At 42.6% G+C, this 19267-nt stretch overlaps 1 protein-coding gene across 3 annotated transcripts; it reads left to right on the top strand.

Moving 5' to 3' along the window:
• Nucleotides 1-1603: 1603 nt before the first annotated feature.
• On the top strand, nt 1604-19230 carry LOC111570949 (NACHT, LRR and PYD domains-containing protein 12-like). 3 transcript variants are annotated; one of them, XR_008602271.1, is made up of 11 exons: nt 1604-1760; nt 8274-8405; nt 8489-8854; nt 9021-9161; nt 11301-11373; nt 11534-11759; nt 11941-13744; nt 13828-14001; nt 14172-14345; nt 15436-16224; nt 16981-17118. XR_008602271.1 is itself a non-coding variant. In XM_023273966.3 (11 exons), the coding sequence occupies exons 2-11, from the start codon at nt 8317-8319 to the stop codon at nt 17508-17510; spliced, it is 3624 nt and encodes a 1207-aa protein (XP_023129734.2). In that variant the 5' UTR covers nt 1604-1760; nt 8274-8316; the 3' UTR covers nt 17511-19230. The 3 variants fall into 3 exon arrangements, 1 of the variants encoding a protein (XP_023129734.2); XM_023273966.3 differs by having other exon boundaries at nt 16178-16224; nt 16981-19230; XR_008602270.1 differs by having other exon boundaries at nt 14172-16224.
• Nucleotides 19231-19267: the final 37 nt, after the last annotated feature.

Genomic DNA, 19267 nt, shown 5'->3' with positions numbered 1-19267 from the left:
CTATTTGACAAAACTGCAATTAATTGCGATTAATTAATTACAAAGACTAATTAATTAGATAAAAAATTTTTAATCGCGTCCCGCCACTAATATATATATATATATATATATATATATATATATATATATATATATATGTATGTGTGTGTGTATATGTATGTATGTATGTATGTATGTATGTATGTATGTATGTATGTATGTATGTATGTATGTATGTATGTATGTATGTATGTATGTATGTATGTATGTATGTATGTATGTATGTATGTATGTATGTATGTATGTATGTATGTATGTATAATGTTAATTCCTTGTTTTTTTTTACATGTTCAAAATAAATATCTCCATCTAAAAACACTTCCTTTGGTGTGTTGTCAGCAGTGATGTGGTGCAGTTCATGTTTCCAGCAGCAGAGGGCAACACATCAGCAACAATGAGGGTACAGTTCCCTCTCAGTTCATCTCCATGGAGGTTCCATCAGAGCTCCACTCAGACCATCAATAAGAATTCCTCACAGCTGATCATCAGCTGAACAGATCAATGACAAACTGGTCTCATGTGATGGAGTTCAAGATGTCTGACGGCCTTCAGTGATCCTGGAAACTGATCTCAGTCTCCTCTTCAGCTGATGAGTCCACAGCTGGAAGAAACATCCCATAACAACAGCTTCCACTCACGTTTCTGTGAGTGGAAGGGATGTGTGGATTTCTCTGGTGCTTCTTAGAAAGTTGGATGTTCCTCCTGAGTTCTCCGTCACCAACATGGGTTCTGGTTGGTGGACCTTCAAGCATCTCTTCAGTAAGTTGATGGATTCAGTCAGTGGAACAGGAAACACTTCACTGTGTTTCTCCAGCCTACAGAGGGGCTCAGAAAAACACAAACATGTCCACATTTCAAAAGGATGTTTTCTTAGTTCTGTCTGGAGAAGCTGGTTGAAACTCCAGAACTGTGTTCAGCTTGGATCCGACGATCCAACAATAGTTTAGTTTTTATGGAACAACTTGTCAAAGCTGCTCAACCAGTTAGAAAAGCTCAACACAAATTATTTGTTTTTCTACTATTTCATATTAAAGGTATTCTCCATGTTTAGTTTTGTATTATTGTGACCTATAGCTACATGTGCTTCACAAAATATGACCAATTTATTTCTGCTTTAATAGTTTTACTTCTTGGGGTTCAAAGATGGAACTTTGACTTCATTTCTTTTTAGATTTCAACTCACAGACAATCAGAAAAACTTTAAAACTCTATTAAAAAAATTACCCATCAGCCCACTTCCTGTCTGTTTTTTAGACAGTAAATTTGATTCAGCGATATTATTATTATTAATAAAGATAAAAGTAATTTGTCATCATGTCATTGGTTGAGAATCTCCAATGATGGACAGTAGATGAAATAATGTGAGAGTCTAAAGCCAGACATGATGGATAAAGTCAGACACAGCAGCCTGGAAAGAGACAAACAGACTCCTGATCAGCTCCTTCATCAACATGTGAATGTGTGCAGGATGAGTGTAGAAATAAAGGACACAGTGAGGCTGTGGTCAGAGAGGAGGAGCTTTATTAGTCCTCAGCTGTTTCCAGGAAGCTGCTGCAGCTTCATCATGTCTCATATTAACGTCATCTAAAGGTGCAGCAGCTGATCTTTGCTCTTTGTGTCTCAGAGTGACGGCAGCCTGCAGACACAGAGGAGGATTTTCTCTCAGACCTGGTCCAGACAGCAGAGAGCTGCAGAGGGAAGAAGCTGATGGAAGAAGCTGAGTAAGTGGAACTTTGATTCAGATGGAAAATTATTCAACCTGAAGGAAATTCTTGTTCAGAAAACAAAACGATGCAACGGTAAAGCTGAAGTTCCTCCATGAGCTCAGATCCTGCTTGGTAGTCCAGACCTCAGAGCTGTTTTCATGCTTCAGCCTCCATTTGACATCAAGTCTCATGGAAATCAGCATCAGTTTGCTGCTGCTGGTAAAAATCAGCTGATCACAAGTGTCTGTCTAAAAGGACAGAAACAGACTGAAAACACTCATAAATAGTCAGTGCAGAAAGAAATCCAAGAGAACAGCTTTTTTTATGGTCAGTAGAAATGTTAACTGAAGAATCCTCACAGAAGTTTGGATTTTGTTGAAAAGTTGAAGAATGAAATGTATGTGGAGTCCATGAGAGACATTTACTGCAGTAATGAGCTGCTTAGTAGCAGTCAGTGTTTGGTCTGAACTCTGAACAGGCTCAGTATAAAAGTATAAAACCTGATATGAGGCTCTGATTCTTTATGAGATAGAAAATCATTAATCCAAAGGACATTCTTGGGAAATGTCATAAAAGAATTTGACTCAACAAAACTGATAAGAAATAAAGATGAAATATTACTGAGGATCCAAATAATTGAGCTGAAATGAGATGAGAATAGAAAAGTCAGTCATTAGCAGTGGTTCTCTTGAACCTGGATTTTGCAACGTCTCCAACACGTCGTCTGCTTAGAAACAACCTTTATGCTCCACTCCTTCAATAGATCCACCTTCCAAACTGGTTTCCTGTCTGATGGTTTGACCAAGAGGTTCTATTAAAGGGTTGAAGAAGACAGAACTAAGTGGGCAGCCCTGTCTGCATCCTCTTTTCAGGACTATAGAGTTGGCCAAATTCCCCTTTATTTAGATCTTGGTGGTGGGAGATGAGTGTATTGTTTTAATGAGTTGTATAAATTTATTAGTGAACCCAAATCCAGCCTTTACTTGGTAGAGAAATTCCAGCCAACAGAGTGGAACGCCTTCTGAGCACCTCAGCTGAGAGGATTTCACTCTTTCTGCCTTTGTTTCTAGAGTCAGTGATGTGGAGGCTTTACCAATATTGTGCTGCGTCTGCCTGTTTGCTATAAACCCAGTTTGATCCTCGTCTATCAGAAACAGGAGGATTTTTTCCAACCTCTCAGACAGAATTGATGCATAGAGTTTATAATGGATCTTGAAAACACTGATTGGCTGATAATATTTACATTCCAGCTTATCTTTTCCTTCTTTTAGTCTTCCAGAGATGAAGGCCTCCTTCCTAGAGGGAGGCGGAGCCTCCTGTCAGAACAGGATTAAAACAGGTTTGAAGCAATGGGACCAAAGGTTCTCTCATCAGTTTGTAGCATTCTGGTGGGAATCCATCAGAACCTGGTGATTTACTGGCAATGAGGCCGGATATTTTTTTCATCTATATCCTCACTAGAAATCTCCCAGGTAAATTTTTCATTCTGTTCTGGGCCAAGACAGGGGAGTCTAGCGAATTTTATACTAAATATTTCTGACAAGAAGAACAAACTCTAACCCTAAAGCAACGTGAGAAGTTTAAAGTAAAATACACACTAAAAACGGCACAACTGCTGCAGCCAAAGTCAGGAAGGAAAAGTGTAAAAACACTGCAAAAGACTGAGAACAAGTTCTGATCAGTCTGATTAATATCACTGTCTCTCTGTGTGGAAGCTGATCAGAGGTCAGTTTCTGATCCGACATTCAGCTGAATTACCTTCAAGCATCACAGATTTTAAATGAAATTACAGATGTGGTTCCTTCATGTAGCTCACACAGAGACAGATGATGTAAAGAATCAATAATCAATAGAAATCAAAGAGTTTCCATGGCAATGCGAATGATGAATTCAGTGATGTCACATTCAGTCTCCTTCTTCTGGCTGTCAGACACTTTTTTTCTTTCAGCTGCTTGTTGCTGTTTAACAGTCATTGGAGCAAAGAGCCAATAAAAGCCGTCATTGATCTGATCAGTAGACTGACTGTAAATCTGATCAATTAACAATCAGCTGAAAGGTTTTAATGTTTCATCACTTCCTGTTTCAGGATTCTATGGCTCTACAAAGACATACAGAACTATGAAATGTCTCTGAAATCACTTGCAGCTGTAAAAACTCTGATCTTCTCGTCTCACTATCTGCACACTGAGCTCTGCAGCATCTTCAGGAAGGATGGAGATGTTTCCAGAGAGCTGATTGGTCAATAGGAGGTGTTTTAGTTGATCTGTTGTCTGGTTCAGCATCAGTAACCATGGTGATGGACCTGCTAAGAAGTGAACCAGCATCCTGAAAAGGCCTTAAAACCGGAGTTAAAGCTGAAGTTCCTCCATGAGCTCAGATCCTGCTTGGTAGTCCAGACCTCAGAGCTGTTTTCATGCTTCAGCCTCCATTTGACATCAAGTCTCATGGAAATCAGCATCACATCAGTTTGCTGCTGCTGCGTAGAAATCAGCTGATCACAAGAGTCTGTCTAAAAGGACAGAAACAGACTGAAAACACTCATAAATAATCAAGTAAAGCAGAAAGAAATCCAAGCAAACAGCTTTTATTACTGTCAGGAGAAATGTTATCAGAAGAATCCTCACAGAAGTTTGTGTTTTGTTGTGAAGTTGAAGAATGAAATGTATGTGGAGTCCATGAGAGACATTTCTTGCAGTAATGAGCTGTTTAGTATCAGTCAGTGTTTGGTCTGGACTCTGAACAGGCTCAGTATAAAAGTATAAAACCCTGATATTAGGCTCTGATCCTGGACTTGTTCTGTGAAGGATCAGAGTTCATGTTTATTTGGAGCCTCTGTTGGTCAAAGTGTAATAATGTGGGATCATCTTTGTGTTGTGGTCCAGTGACTGCAGTGACTTCCATGAGTAATATTTAACAGACAGCAGTGAGCGCCCCCTGCTGGTTCCTCTCAGTGTTGCTGTCAGTGATCCTGCAGGATTAACTGCAGTCCTGCTGCTACACACCTGCAGTGCAGCTTTTATTCCCAGTTTATTGTCGGCAGCCTTTATCACATTTTAATGAGCTTCCTCCTCATTAAAGACATTAAAACTGTATTTAATATTCCACCTCTACAGAGGGGCTGTGCTGGAGTTTGTTCATAGACTTGTCAATAAGCCTCTCACTAAGCGCTGACAGTGTGAAGTAACAGCAGGAGTTCAAACCCTGGAAATCATTTCTATGTTTTTGGAATCAAACAGGCCACTTCCAGGTTTCAGCTCAGGCCTCTTCTCTGCTGAAAACATGGAGCTGTTCTATTTCCAGTGTCAATGTCTCAGTGCTTTGTTCTTCATGTGCTTGTAGTGTTTTATTTCCAGCACCCCATGGTGCACCGTCTGCATCAGTGAGTGTCTCAGAATGTGTGCCATCAGGATGAACAGATCAGAGGATCCAGATGTTGATCCAGAGTTAAAGGTGGAGTCAGTGATTGTGATCAACACAGTTTGTGTCAGATTCAGTGAATATCTCCTCAGAGTCTGCTGGCTGTCTGTTCTGTGTTCTTACACAGTCCTGGTCTGGAAATGGAACTAATAGTGAAGCAGATAATTGGAACAACCGTTCATTTCTGTACACTAGCACTAAAGTTGGCACGCATACTTCTTGGGAATTGCTCTTTTGATAAAAACTTATTAGCCATCTAAATATTCAAGATGACTGCCACTGAATATACAGAGATATTGTATTTTGCAAGAAAATCGCAAAGACTTGTCCTATTTGAATGATCTTCGTGTCAGATCATACATTTCTGACTATGTAGTATCCTAATTTGGATCTATGTACCTACTCACTGATGTCCTGGTACCATATTATCAGTCCCAGAATCAAAATTAGCATAAAAAGTGCCCATGTCATAGGCACCATCAGTCCAATATATTATTGGATGTACGTGTAGGCAGTAGGCCTATACTTGTTAATCACTTATTGTCTTGCTGCCTGATATACTACAACAGTTCTAAGCCTTGCATCTGCAGCTGCACAGTGTCATGCAGGTCAGACCAAAGCTGCAGCATTTACATTGACCACAACATTCTGACTTGCATCCACACTTGGTCAACTGCTGGCAACTCTCTGCAATGGGTGGGAGCTCTGTCCAAACGATCTGCCACAGATCTCCTTTCTTGGTCCAGCCCCAGTTGGCATGATATCTGCAAGATATCTCTAGCACCCTGTCATATAAAATGCTGATGCCATGCTCGTGAAGCATTTCCACCAATGTTCTCTTTCTGGTCTTTGTGTAGATGGACATCCCCATGTAAACAAGGAATAGGGTCTCCCTGTCTTTGGAGTGTCTGTGAGATGCTGCTGCTTCTTTATACGTTGCATAGCAGTTGAACTGAAGCAGCTGAGCAATGGCTAGATCTGTCTTTGATGCACCAAACCTCATTTGAGATTTGATGTCCACTCCATGTTCAAGCATGGCCACAAACTGAAGAAGAGTGAGTGGAATCTCCTGCTCGATGCACTCCTCACGGAAGATTCCATCAAATGTGGACTTGTTGTCCAACACGTGTCTTCGCAAGATGTTAGCTGCTTTGCTAAGGATAATAGCTTCACTATAATAGTCAGAGGCTTCTGACAAGACAAAGTCCACATCTTTCTAGAAAGCCAGAAGAACATCACTTCCCTGCTTGTGAGCTTAAAACTCAGGTATTTCTGACAGCAGTTTATCCTTCAGTCTTGTGGAGTTGACAGCAGGTTCATCAACACCCAGCTGTTCCAGGTGCTGGGCATACAGGTGAACTATGTCTGTAAGTCGGAAGACTGCAGGACCCTCACCAGATCTGGTGGTCTCCACTAGATATGTGACTAGCTCTGAGAATGCCTGTAGGTGGGCATCCTCTTCGAGTGCATGTTTCTGTTAAAGTCTCTTGGTGGCTCTGAGGTATGTCCTCTCTATTGTACAGGTCTGTTAAGCATGCAAAATAGTATTTGAGCTCCTATGCCATAGCATCTCCTCTGTTGAGTCTTACAAGAAGTTTTCCGTCATTTAAAGTTTGGGCACATTCATTAAGTCTGTTATTGAGTTTCATCGTCATACCTTGTCTGAGTTCAGAGGATGGGGCTTGTTTGTCACAAATGTAATATGTTTGACCTTCAAGGCTGGTTCTCTGGCATTCTGCTGGCTGAGCACTCTGTTCTTCTTTTTCTGGCTCTCTCCAGTTTCGTGTTGTTGAACGTAAGGCAACAATTTTGGTGATACCGTGCCTTCTCCTCAGAGTTTCTTCAATCCTACCACCATCATCAAGTCTGGCTGGATCCAGAACAATAGGCATCTCATTAATTGTGTGAAAGAGGGGAATATTAGTTGCAATCATTGTGTAGCCATCATGTTCTTATGGTTGTTGTGCACGTGATGACTTGAGCTCTTCACTCTTCTCCGACTGGCAAAGACAACACTTGCTCTAGTCAGTCTGGAATTTAGACGGTCTTGGTTCTGTATTTGCCATCCTGGTGAATAGTAATCAAGGTATTACAGTGTGTTAATTATTTGTATTCAGTGAATCAGGGCTGAGTGGTTTTCCTTTTACCACCTTGATCACAATCAACCACAATAAGGTATGGGATACAACTAGGTTGGGGAATAAAAATATATGACCTACACCTAGCCCAATTGTTCATCCAGTATCATTTAAGTCCCGTGCGATCTGTACACCATGCAGGTAACTACATGCAAAGCAATGTAAAGCCCCATTACACTTGGCTCAGCTCTCCTGCACTGATACACCCTGTCAGTTCAGGCACATCTTTCTAACTAAACATCGATGTTAAACTACATGTTATCTACACTAGCTAACTGATGTGGGGCTTATTAGACATCATTTGGGACACTAAACTAATTATTTAGCTACACTGAACTAATTATTCAGCTGATACTGAACCCCATGCTGAGTTTCACAGCAGTGATGCCACTAGTGTGCTCCGGTTGTGCATTGACATCCGCTCTATTGAGCTACTACTCTACACCTTCTGCTGCAAGTCTCTCAACGTCCCCCATTGCATCATGTCATGTCCAGTTTGGAAGCCTTGTACAGCAAGAATCTACAGAGAATAAATCTCTCACTACGATATACACTACTATGCATTTTAGCCAAGTCAGATGTAACACAAACGTCTAATTTAGCAGAATATTTGGATTCCGGGACTGATATATGGTAAAAGAAAGCCAGTGAGTAGGTATATAGTTCCAAATTTGGATTCTACATAGTCAAAAATGTATAATTTGATACTAAGATCATTCAAATAGGACAAGTCTCTGCAATTTTCTTGCGAAATGCAATATTTCTGTATACTCAATGTATACAAGATGATGGCCATCTTGAAAAATGGCCGCCATCTTGAATTTTTAGGTGGCAAATGGGTTTTATCAAAAGAGCAATCCCGAAGGAGTATGTGTGTCAATTTTGGTGACTGTTTCCAGAAATGAACGATTCTCCTGAAATTTGCAGTCATCTGCTCTACTCAGTGGATCAATGATGTTTGTTTCCTGTGCAGGTGAAGGCAGAAAGTGTGTGTGAGCTGCTGTGAGTTGAGCAGCATGGATGAGTGTGAGGACAGAGAGGAGGGAGTCCCTCCCTCTAAAAGCTCTCTGTGTGGGGAACAGGAGAACCAGAGCAAAGCTCAGAGGTGAGACCAGCATCTCTAACTGTCCAGGACTCTGGTGCATGTCAGAGCTCAGCATCACATCACTGCTGCATCATTATTCACAGGAATCCACCTGGACCTGGACCTGGACTTGAACCTGAGCCTGAACTTGGACCTAGACCTAGACCTATACCTGGACCTCAACCTTCACCTGGATCTAGAACTAGACCTATAACTCAACCTGGACATGGACCCGGACCTGGACCTGAACTGAGACCTCGATCTGTACCTGGACTTAGACCTATACCTGGACCTAAACCTATACCTGGACCTAGACCTAGATCTATACCTGAACCGGGACCTGGACCTGAACCTGGACCTAGACCTAGATCTGGACCTGGACCTGCATCCAGCTATGTGTCCTTAAAGAGCGACCAGTCGTTTGGTCGTCTTATTGACTTTAAAGATCTTCAACCTACTGCTGCAGAGAAGTAAGCTGTGAAATCAAACTACTGTCTATTGTGTCAAATGTTGTGTCATTGTTCCAAATATGTTCCATCATTAAATCACTCTGAAACTCTGCTACAAGGTTCATGTCTGTCTGAAAGAATTTGAAATGAATTTCTCTTTCCGGTGGGTTTCCTCCTTATTTACTAGAATCAATCAGAAACCAGAGTCACCTGGACCTGGACCTGGACTTGGGCCTGGACCTGCATCCAGCTTTGTGTCCTTCAAGAGTGACCGGTCTAGGGATTATCCTTTTGATTTTAAAGGAGAAAAACATCCTGCTGCAGAGGGGTAAGATGTTCAGAACATAAACTTTTGAGCAAACATTCAAATTATCTCTTTACTGATTTTCCAGAAATACATTGTCAGATGTTTTCTTAAATCCAGTTTAGTTTTCATCTCATGTAATCAGAGCTTACTGTCCTCTCATATATGTTGCGATTATTATTATAATATTCTTAATATTCATGTTATTGTTGTTGTTCTGCTGCTTTAAATCTCCTGAAAGTTTGCCACTGCATCTGTAGTGGTGGAACTCTTTATATTTTATGGTTCTTTGATGTCTGTGTGGCAGCGTGGCTCGATAGCGCCTCCTATAGTTAAAGTTCAGTTTTTTTTCTCAATATAGAGAACTAATCAGAATAACTTCAGATGTGGTCGGTGTCATCTCAAGAGCTCTTTGATGCAAAGTTAACCGAATTGTGACTTTACTAAGGACACCTACATCTCAGCACTGAGTTACAGTCACAGCGCCACCTACTGGACACAACAAGTCAGCCTTAGGAGACAATTAGAACTATTTAAATTAAATTTACATGCTGTGTTCTACACGAGGCTCAGCAATGTCATGTTTTCTAGCACCACATGAAGTGATATAAAACAGACAATACATCATGTTCTCAATCACAAAGTTTAGACGAACTTACTTGTTCCATCAGTGAGCAATGGTGGTGAAAAAGCAAAATTCTGGAACTATCATCCCACCTTGATGAACACGAAGGCCTCATCACTGACTACAGCTTTAGTTTAACATTAATGTTGAGCGTCCATCTTCTTCGAGGACATTAAACTACTGACTGTTGTGTCAACTGTTCTGTCAGTTGTTCCAAATATATTCCAACATTAAATCACTCTGAAACTCTGCTACGACCCCCATGTGTCACAGCTTCTCTTGGCGAGGGTGCATCCACTAGTGAGGACAAGCAAACCAGAGACTAAAGCCGCGTGTCCACTAGATGCGTTTTTCCCCTATGTAAACGCCGCTATGTTTATCCGACTCATCTGTCAAACAGACAAGCTGAAAGCTCGGTCACATGACCACGTAGTGGCTCACTGAAGCTCTAGTGCTGTCATGTGATAATGTTGTGGCCCGCTAGTGACTGCCCACCATGCGTGTGATTTTCAGATGCGGCGTGTTTGCGTGTGGGAAAAGCGCATCTAGTGGACACGTACCTTAAGTAACCCTCAGAACAAGGTTTCAAAACTGCCAGTTTGATAGCAGATTGGCGAAGTGATGCTAATAATGTGAACATCATCCACAGAGACATTAAAAACAGAACCAGGTGGATCACAGCAAGAACTCTGAGTTCACTAAAATATCAAGACATAGTTTTACTGGACAAAACTCCAGTTCTGTGACCATATAAACCTTGTATAGTTTCTCAGACATTCATGATGTGCAGGTGAAGAAGACACGTCCGTTGACACTGACTTGCTTCATAATAAGTTTATTATAAAGAAGACCAGCATCGATCAGACAGAGACTGCCTGGAAGGACTCAGTCAATATGAACCTTGTAAACTCACATTCTGAGTTCACATACATAGGTTTATGGCTGCTTGTAAAACCTCGACCTATGTTCTTCCGTTGGTGACAGAACCCTTCTAATAAAACAAAAATCTAATGCTCAAGGCCTAGCATAAGAGCCCCTCTCAGCAATAAAGTATCCGTACATTCAGAACAGACAGTAATTTACATGTCTCAGGTCAGATACTACACTTGTTAGCCTATATGTTAGCCTGTATCTTAGCCTATATGTTAGTCTGCATGTTAGCCTATAGGGTGAATTTGACACCGTTGATGGAGACGACTGATGCTGGACGAGGATGGAGAGGACAGAAAAGTGGTTCTTGTTGTCCTCTCTGAGTTTAATCAGTCAGCATCAAGACCTACAGAGCAGTTTTCCAGGTTCTCTCAGAAGTTCCAACCCTGGAGTAGGAACTTTGAAGTCCTAGAAACAGTCCTGAAAGAGGTTCTACAGGGATGGTTCCTGTGGTCAGAACAAAGATTGATGATGAGCCAGAATGAACGGAAAGTTCCTGCAGTGGAAAACAGAGTAATGTTGGAATCTCTAATGAACATCATGGACCTTCAGCTTGTGTTTGTCTCTGTGTGATAAAGTGAGAGTTAACTGTTGATGTTGATCCACAGAGTGGACCAGCAGAACTCAGAGGTTCCCAGAGCTCAGTCTGTCCAGCAGCATCACCTGGACTCCATATTCATGGTGAGTTCATGGACAACAAGTTGTTCTCCATCTGTTGTGTTCAGGCGTCTCCATGCTGCCCTTTGTAGACCAGTGGACTGTCAGTGTGTCCAACATGGATCAGATGTTTGGCTCCATGATTTGACTCTGATGGACTCATTGACACATTTCTCCGTTCCAGCTGCTGGAGGACAACATGGTGACTTTTGTGAAGAAGGAGCTGAAGAAGATGCAGAAGGTTGTAAGTCCAGATTACCCAGAATGGTCAGAGAGTCAGAGGGAGGACGAGGAGGAGTTGGAGGGTGATGATGAAGAGCAGAGGAGCAGCAGAGAGATGTTTCAGCAGATCACAGTGTTGTTCCTGAGGAGGATGAAGCAGGAGAAGCTGGCTGACTGTCTGCAGAGCAGTAAGAGGATTTGTGGAAAGACTGAAGCTGCTGATCAACAGAACATTTTCTAAAGTCCCAGAATATCTTCACACAATCAGTCTTTAGGGGACAAACTGTCACCTTCACTTTATTGCTACTTTGGTGCTTTAATATCCAGGTTACTTCTACTTCACTCTTTCTTTCTTGTGTTTTCATTCAGAACTTGCTGCTGGAGTTTGTGAACGTGAACTTAAACGTGGTCTGAAGAAGAAGTTCCAGAGAGTGTTTGAGGGCATCGCTAAAGCAGGACAGTCGACCCTCCTGAATGAGATCTACACAGAGCTGTACATCACAGAGGGAGGGACTGCAGAGGTCAATGATGAACATGAGGTCAGACAGATTGAAGCAGCATCCAGGAAAGCAGACAGAGCAGAAACAACCATCAGAGCAGAAGACATCTTTAAAGGCTCACCTGGAAGAGATGGACCAATCAGAACAGTGATGACAAAGGGAGTGGCTGGCATCGGGAAAACAGTGTTAACACAGAAGTTGACTCTGGACTGGGCTGAAGACAAAAGCAACCAGGACATCCACTTCATGTTTCCATTGACTTTCAGAGAACTGAATGTGGTGAAAGAGAGAAAGTTCAGCTTGATGGAACTTGTTCATCACTTCTTCAGTGAAACCAAAGCAGCAGGAATGTGCAAGTTTGAAGACTTCCAGGTTGTGTTGGTCTTTGACGGTCTGGATGAGTGTCGCCTTCCTCTGGACTTCCACAACAATGAGGTCCTGACTGATGTTACAGAGTCCACCTCAGTGGATGTGCTGCTGACAAACCTGATCAGGGGGAAGCTGCTTCCTTCTGCTCGCCTCTGGATAACCACACGACCTGCAGCAGCCAATCAGATCCCTCCTGACTGTGTGGACATGGTGACGGAGGTCAGAGGGTTCACCGACCCACAGAAGGAGGAGTACTTCAGGAAGAGATCCAGAGATGAGGAGCAGGCCAGCAGCATCATCTCCCACATGAAGAGGTCACGAAGCCTCCACATCATGTGCCACATCCCAGTGTTCTGCTGGATCACTGCTACAGTTCTGGAGGAGCTGCTGAGAACCAGAGAGGGAGGAGATCTGCCCAGAACCCTGACTGAGATGTTCATTCACCACCTGGTGGTTCAGGCCAAAGTCAAGAAGGTCAAGTATGATGGAGGAGCTGAGACAGATCCACACTGGAGTCCAGACAGCAGGAGGATGATTGAGTCTCTGGGAAAACTGGCTTTTAATCAGCTGCAGAGAGGAAACCTGATCTTCTATGAGTCCGACCTGACAGAGTGTGGCATCGATGTGGAAGCAGCCTCAGTGTACTCAGGAGTGTTGACACAGATCTTTAAAGAGGAGAGAGGACTGTACCAGGACAAGGTGTTCTGCTTCGTCCATCTGAGCGTTCAGGAGTTTCTGGCTGCTCTTCATGTCCATCAGACCTTCATCACCTCTGGAATCAACCTGCTGGAAGAACAACAAACTGCCTCCAAGAAGCGGAGAGTATTTCAAAGGGAACCTGAACTAAAACATCTCCACCAGAGAGCTGTGGACGAGGCCTTACAGAGTCCAAACGGACACCTGGACTTGTTCCTGCGCTTCCTCCTGGGTCTGTCACTGCCGACCAATCAGAATCTCCTCCGAGGCCTGCTGACACAGACAGGAAGTAGTTCACAGACCAATCAGAGAACAGTGGAGTACATAAAGGAGAAGATCAGTGAGAATGTGTCTGCAGAGAGAAACATCAATCTGTTCCATTGTCTGAATGAACTGAAGGATGTTTCTCTAGTGGAGGAGATACAATGGTGCCTTAGATCAGGACGTCTGTCCACAGATAAACTGTCTCCTGCTCAGTGGTCAGCTCTGGGCTTCATCTTACTGTCATCAGAAGAACATCTGGACGTGTTTGACCTGAAGAAATACTCTGCTTCAGAGGAGGCTCTTCTGAGGCTGCTGCCAGTGGTCAAAGCCTCCAACAAAGTGCTGTAAGTCCAAACATAATGGGATGGTTCTTTTCTGGAGAAACAAAACCAGTAACTCATCAACTGTTTCCTTGTTGTCTCCTCAGACTGAGTAACTGTAATCTGTCAGAGAGAAGCTGTGGAGCTCTGTCCTCAGTCCTCAGCTCCCAGTCCTCCAGGGTGACAGAGCTGGACCTGACTAACAACAACCTGCAGGATTCAGGAGTGGAGAGTCTTTCTGCTGGACTGGAGAGTCCACACTGTAAACTGGAAGCTCTCAGGTCAGGATTCACACTTTAAAACCAAAAGAAAATGTAAGATTGATTCTTGATTTGCTTCAGATGCATCAAATCTGCAGCAAAATATAGCTGAAAGACAAAGAAGAAAAGAGAGAGTGAGAAACATCCATCCAAGTGTTGTCCATCGGGTTTGTGTTGTTTTGTGTGTGCAGGCTGTCAGGCTGTCTGGTCACAGAGGAAGGTTGTGCTTCTCTGGCCTCAGCTCTGAGCTTTAAGACCTCAAATCTGAGAGAGCTGGACCTGAGCTACAACCATCCAGGAGACTCAGGAGAGAAGATGCTGTTGGACAAACTGGAGGATCCACACTGTAGACTGGAAACTCTCAGGTACAGACAGACAGACTCTCAGGTACAGACAGACAGACACTCTCAGGTACAGACAGACAGACACTCTCAGGTACAGACAGACAGACACTCTCAGGTACAGACAGACAGACACTCTCAGGTACAGACAGACAGACACTCTCAGGTACAGACAGACAGACACTCTCAGGTACAGACAGACACTCTCAGGTACAGACAGACACTCTCAGGTACAGACAGACAGACACTCTCAGGTACAGACAGACAGACACTCTCAGGTACAGACAGACAGACACTATCAGGTACAGACAGACAGACTTTCAGGTACAGACAGACACTCTCAGGTACAGACAGACACTCTCAGGTACAGACAGACAGACACTCTCAGGTACAGACAGACAGACACTATCAGGTACAGACAGACAGACACTCAGGTACAGACAGACAGACTCTCAGGTACAGACAGACAGACACTCTCAGGTACAGACAGACAGACACTCTCAGGTACAGACAGACAGACACTCAGGTACAGACAGACAGACTCTCAGGTACAGACAGACACTCTCAGGTACAGACAGACAGACACTCTCAGGTACAGACAGACACTCAGGTACAGACAGACAGACACTCTCAGGTACAGACAGACACTCAGGTACAGACAGACAGACTTTCAGGTACAGACAGACACTCTCAGGTACAGACAGACACTCTCAGGTACAGACAGACAGACACTCTCAGGTACAGACAGACAGACACTCTCAGGTACAGACAGACAGACACTCAGGTACAGACAGACAGACTTTCAGGTACAGACAGACAGACTCTCAGGTACAGACAGACAGACACTCTCAGGTACAGACAGACACTCTCAGGTACAGACAGACAGACACTCTCAGGAAACTATCAGCCTAGCTTAACACAAAGAGTGGAAGCGGGAGAACACTGTTCACTCAGCTACGCACCATGACTGATGGGAAGGAGAAACTGTTTGCATAGTTTAGCACAATGAATGGAAGCAGTTTTTGAACTAGAGGCTGTGTGAGTCGAATGCAGTGATGTATTTTAGTATGACAGTAAAGAAACCTTTTCATCTATATCCCACTCTGTAAGCCAGGACGGGATCTGCAGCGACTTTGCACATGCGTGATTCATCTGCCGTCTGGACACAGAGCGATGTGGGTCTCCTCTAATCTGACAGTGGGATGCTGCGGGTTACTAGACTGACCGCCTGTGAATGCTTTGGGACGGGAAGGAGCTCACAGCACCACCTGCTGCTCGTTGAGGACAGTACCTTCAGAACGATACGAGCATGCATGTTAGAGTCTCTTAAACACCAGAAAAAGTAGCTAGATTTGTCGCTAGTTGCTTTTGACAAAGAAAGTCACCAGAAGGATTTGTAAAGTCGACAGATTTTGCAAGAAAGTTGCTAAGTTGGCAACACTGCTCATGTTGGGTCCTCACTACAGAGGTCCTACTAAGATGAAATTGGCTGCCCTTAATGTTTCCTGTGTGTTGTTTTATTCATTATACATATTTTGATGAGTGTGTGACAGACGTGTATGGGACATGTATGAAAATACCTAACAGTTTGCGTCCCGTATTGATCCAATACGGGACGCAGCAATTCACTGTCAAATAAAGGACGATTCCGTATTTTAAGGGACGGGTGGCAACTCGAGTACAAACTGAATTGGAATTTGACAAGCACAGGACAGGACTTTAGAGATGCTGCATTCAGGTGTCTGTGTCTCCATGTTGGACTGGTCCTTTATCAGTGGAACAGTGTGAGAACCATGTAACGTCCATGTGTGCTGCTGAAAGAGTCGCTGCTGCTCTGACCGTCCTCCTCCTTTCAGGGTGACGCCTGCTGGAGTCCGATGGTTGACACCAGGTCTGAGGAAGTGTAAGTGTGTTTTAATGGACTGATGGAAACAAAGCAGCACATTCAAGCATCTTCAAAGTGTCACATCTCTGAGGCCTTGTCCACACGTAGCAGGGTTTTTGTAAAACCGCATATCCTGCCCCCTCCGTCTAGAAAAAAACGTACGTACACACCACCTCGTTTTTAGAAAAAAAACTTCATCCACACCTAACCGCATAAGTGCGTTTTTCAGCACATTCATAAGCATGCCGGACCTTTAGGTGGCAGTAGTTCCCCAAATCCTATCCAATCAGAGTAAGAATAACCGTCCTTAACGTCGCCCTTCGCCTGTGTTGTTGAATGTGGAGCAGTATCTGGGCTTGTTAAAACAAGCAAGTAAAAAGCGCCTGTACAAGAAACAGCGGCCAAAACCTTGTGAGAGCATCCATACTGTTACCGAATGTAAACACAGGTCGCGTATGTGACGTAAGAACATATTTTGTCGCAGGCGGTGACGTTTCGAAACACAAAACCCCGGTTACTGATGTCCACATGCAGACGCATAAAACGGAGAATTCGCAAATCTTCACTTTGGTCGGAGTTTTTAAAAAGAATCGTTTTTGATTATGTAAATCTGCGTTTTCGTGTGGATGATAGGCCGAATCGTAGAAAAATATCTTCGTTTTGTGAGATACCCGGCTACGTGTGGACAAGGCCTGAGGCCATCATCAAAGGTTTAATACTGATCACATGATCCATCAATAACTGCAGCTGTGTTGTGTTTGTTCTCTCCATCAGATTCCTGTCAACTCACAGTCGACACAAACACAGTAAGCAGAAAAATCAAACTGTCTGACAACAACAGGAAGGTGACATTTGTGGAGGAGGATCAGTCGTATCCTGATCATCCAGACAGGTTTGAATGGTTTCCTCAGCTGCTGTGTACAACTGGTCTGACTGGTCGCTGTTACTGGGAGGTTGAATGGAGAGGAGGGGTTGATATATCAGTGAGTTACAGAGGAATCGGAAGGAAAGGACTCAGTGATGACTGTTGGTTTGGACATAATGATCAGTCCTGGAGTCTGTTCTGCTCTGATCGTGATGGTTACTCTGTCATTCACAACAAGAGAAAAACATCCATCAGGTCCTCCTCAGTCTCTAAGAGAGTTTCAGTTTATGTGGACATTCCTTCTGGAACTCTGTCCTTCTACAGAGTCTCCTCTGACTCTCTGATCCACCTCCACACCTTCAACACCACATTCACTCAACCTCTCTATCCTGGATTTAGGGTCTGGTGGACGTCTGGTTCCTCAGTGTTTCTGTGCTGAGTTGAGTCTCCAGAGTCTCCTCCTGGTAGAGAAACAGTGTTGAACAGATAGTTGAGTCTCTCCATGACTCTGTCCTTCAGAAACATGTTTCCACATTCATGGATTAAATGTGTTTCTTTGTCAAATCCTTCTAAATGATTCCTTGTAAACTTGTTCCTCTTCAAAGATGGAAGTTGTGATTATTCCAGGAGCCAAATGTTGTGTTTGCATCTTTTTCCAGTCAAATGTTGAGAGTGAAAATCAGGATGTGGTGTTTCCTCTGATGCTCACTTGAACTAACTTTTAGACAAACTGTCTCCTAGACTCTGGTGGTAGGTCCAGGTGGTTGTCATGGTTACTAGATGAGGCTGTAGGCAAACAAACCAACACTCTGATCAGTAGCAGCTTCACCTGCTGCTCTTTGTTCTTCCAGCTGATGGATGAACAGTTCTAATGTTCCTGTACAGGTTCTTTGTAGAGCCTCCATATGAGATGTGAACCTTTCGTCCTCGACTCTCTGACTTTGTTTTATCCATGGAACTGAAATGCATCCAAACTTTACTGCGTTACCCGCCGCTGTCTTCTCTCTCTCAGCCAAACACTTCATCATCCCGTTTCCACAGACTTTATGATCCTGAGCTTTGAATGTGGACGGATGGATGGGAATCATTGATCAGCAGGCAAGTATTGATTCCTGATGCTTTAATGACTAAATGTCGCCCTCATGTGGTCAAACTCTTTAATTACAGCAGCTCCACATCAAAGCTCACATTTTAGTTTCCTTCTGTTCAGTTAATAAAATCCACAAACGAGGAGTTTGGAGCCGAAGGTGAAACGATTAAAAGCTCAAAGTTAAAGGACACAAAAGCAGCAGCATGAATCCAGAACTCTGAGGACCTTTATTTAAGGACTAAATACACATTTGAGCTGATTTTCATTTCCCAGAAGACACAAGAAGCCATTATTATTATTCACAAATACATTTGACAGAACTGTGAGAGAAAGATGTTTCTACAAATAGGTTTACTATTTTGGTGATCATTACTCATTTGATGTAAAAATCTAAAAAATTTCACCACTTTTTCTTTCTTTTAAATCATTTTTACTTATTTCCTCATAATTTGTGATTATTTAGATGTTGTTTGGACACATCATGAAGAGTAACTGACACTTTTTAACAAATAGATCTATTTTTTACTAATAGACCTGAAAGAATCACCAAATATTTTAACGTGGAAACAATCCGATCATAAGCAGTCCACAGTGTTATGATAGTAATACGTTGTTGATATGATGTAAAAAAAATAAATGAGTATCTGTGATTATTCTGTTTCTGACATTTAACAATTAACTGAGTGTTGCTGGAATATTCAGAATATTAAGGTGTAAAAACTCATTTATGTCACTACCTAGTGGTCATAAATATCTTTCAACTGGATTTATTCATTTTCTGAGCAGTTATTATTGAGGTGTCTGAATGTTGGTTTGACAAGCTGTAATTCTTATTTGATGACATTTCTCATCATTTTCTGATTGCAGAATAACAAAAATATAAAATTATTTCAATAGTGTGTTTATACAGACGTCCTTCTTTCTTTCTCTCATTTTCTTTCTTTGTTTTTCTTGTTTTCTGTTAGACAAGATGTTAAAATGTCTTTAAGAAAATGAAGGATTTAAATGTTTGAACTAATAAAATAAAACCTATCAACTATTAATAAAGAGTAAAATAAACTAAAGACGAGTTAGAATCAGCGTCGATACTGCGGCTTTACTTCCTG

This window comes from Amphiprion ocellaris, chromosome 7 (assembly GCF_022539595.1).
Source record: "Amphiprion ocellaris isolate individual 3 ecotype Okinawa chromosome 7, ASM2253959v1, whole genome shotgun sequence".
In the NCBI taxonomy this organism is placed as follows: Eukaryota; Metazoa; Chordata; class Actinopteri; family Pomacentridae; genus Amphiprion; species Amphiprion ocellaris.
This window is presented reverse-complemented; position numbering and strand designations above follow the sequence as displayed.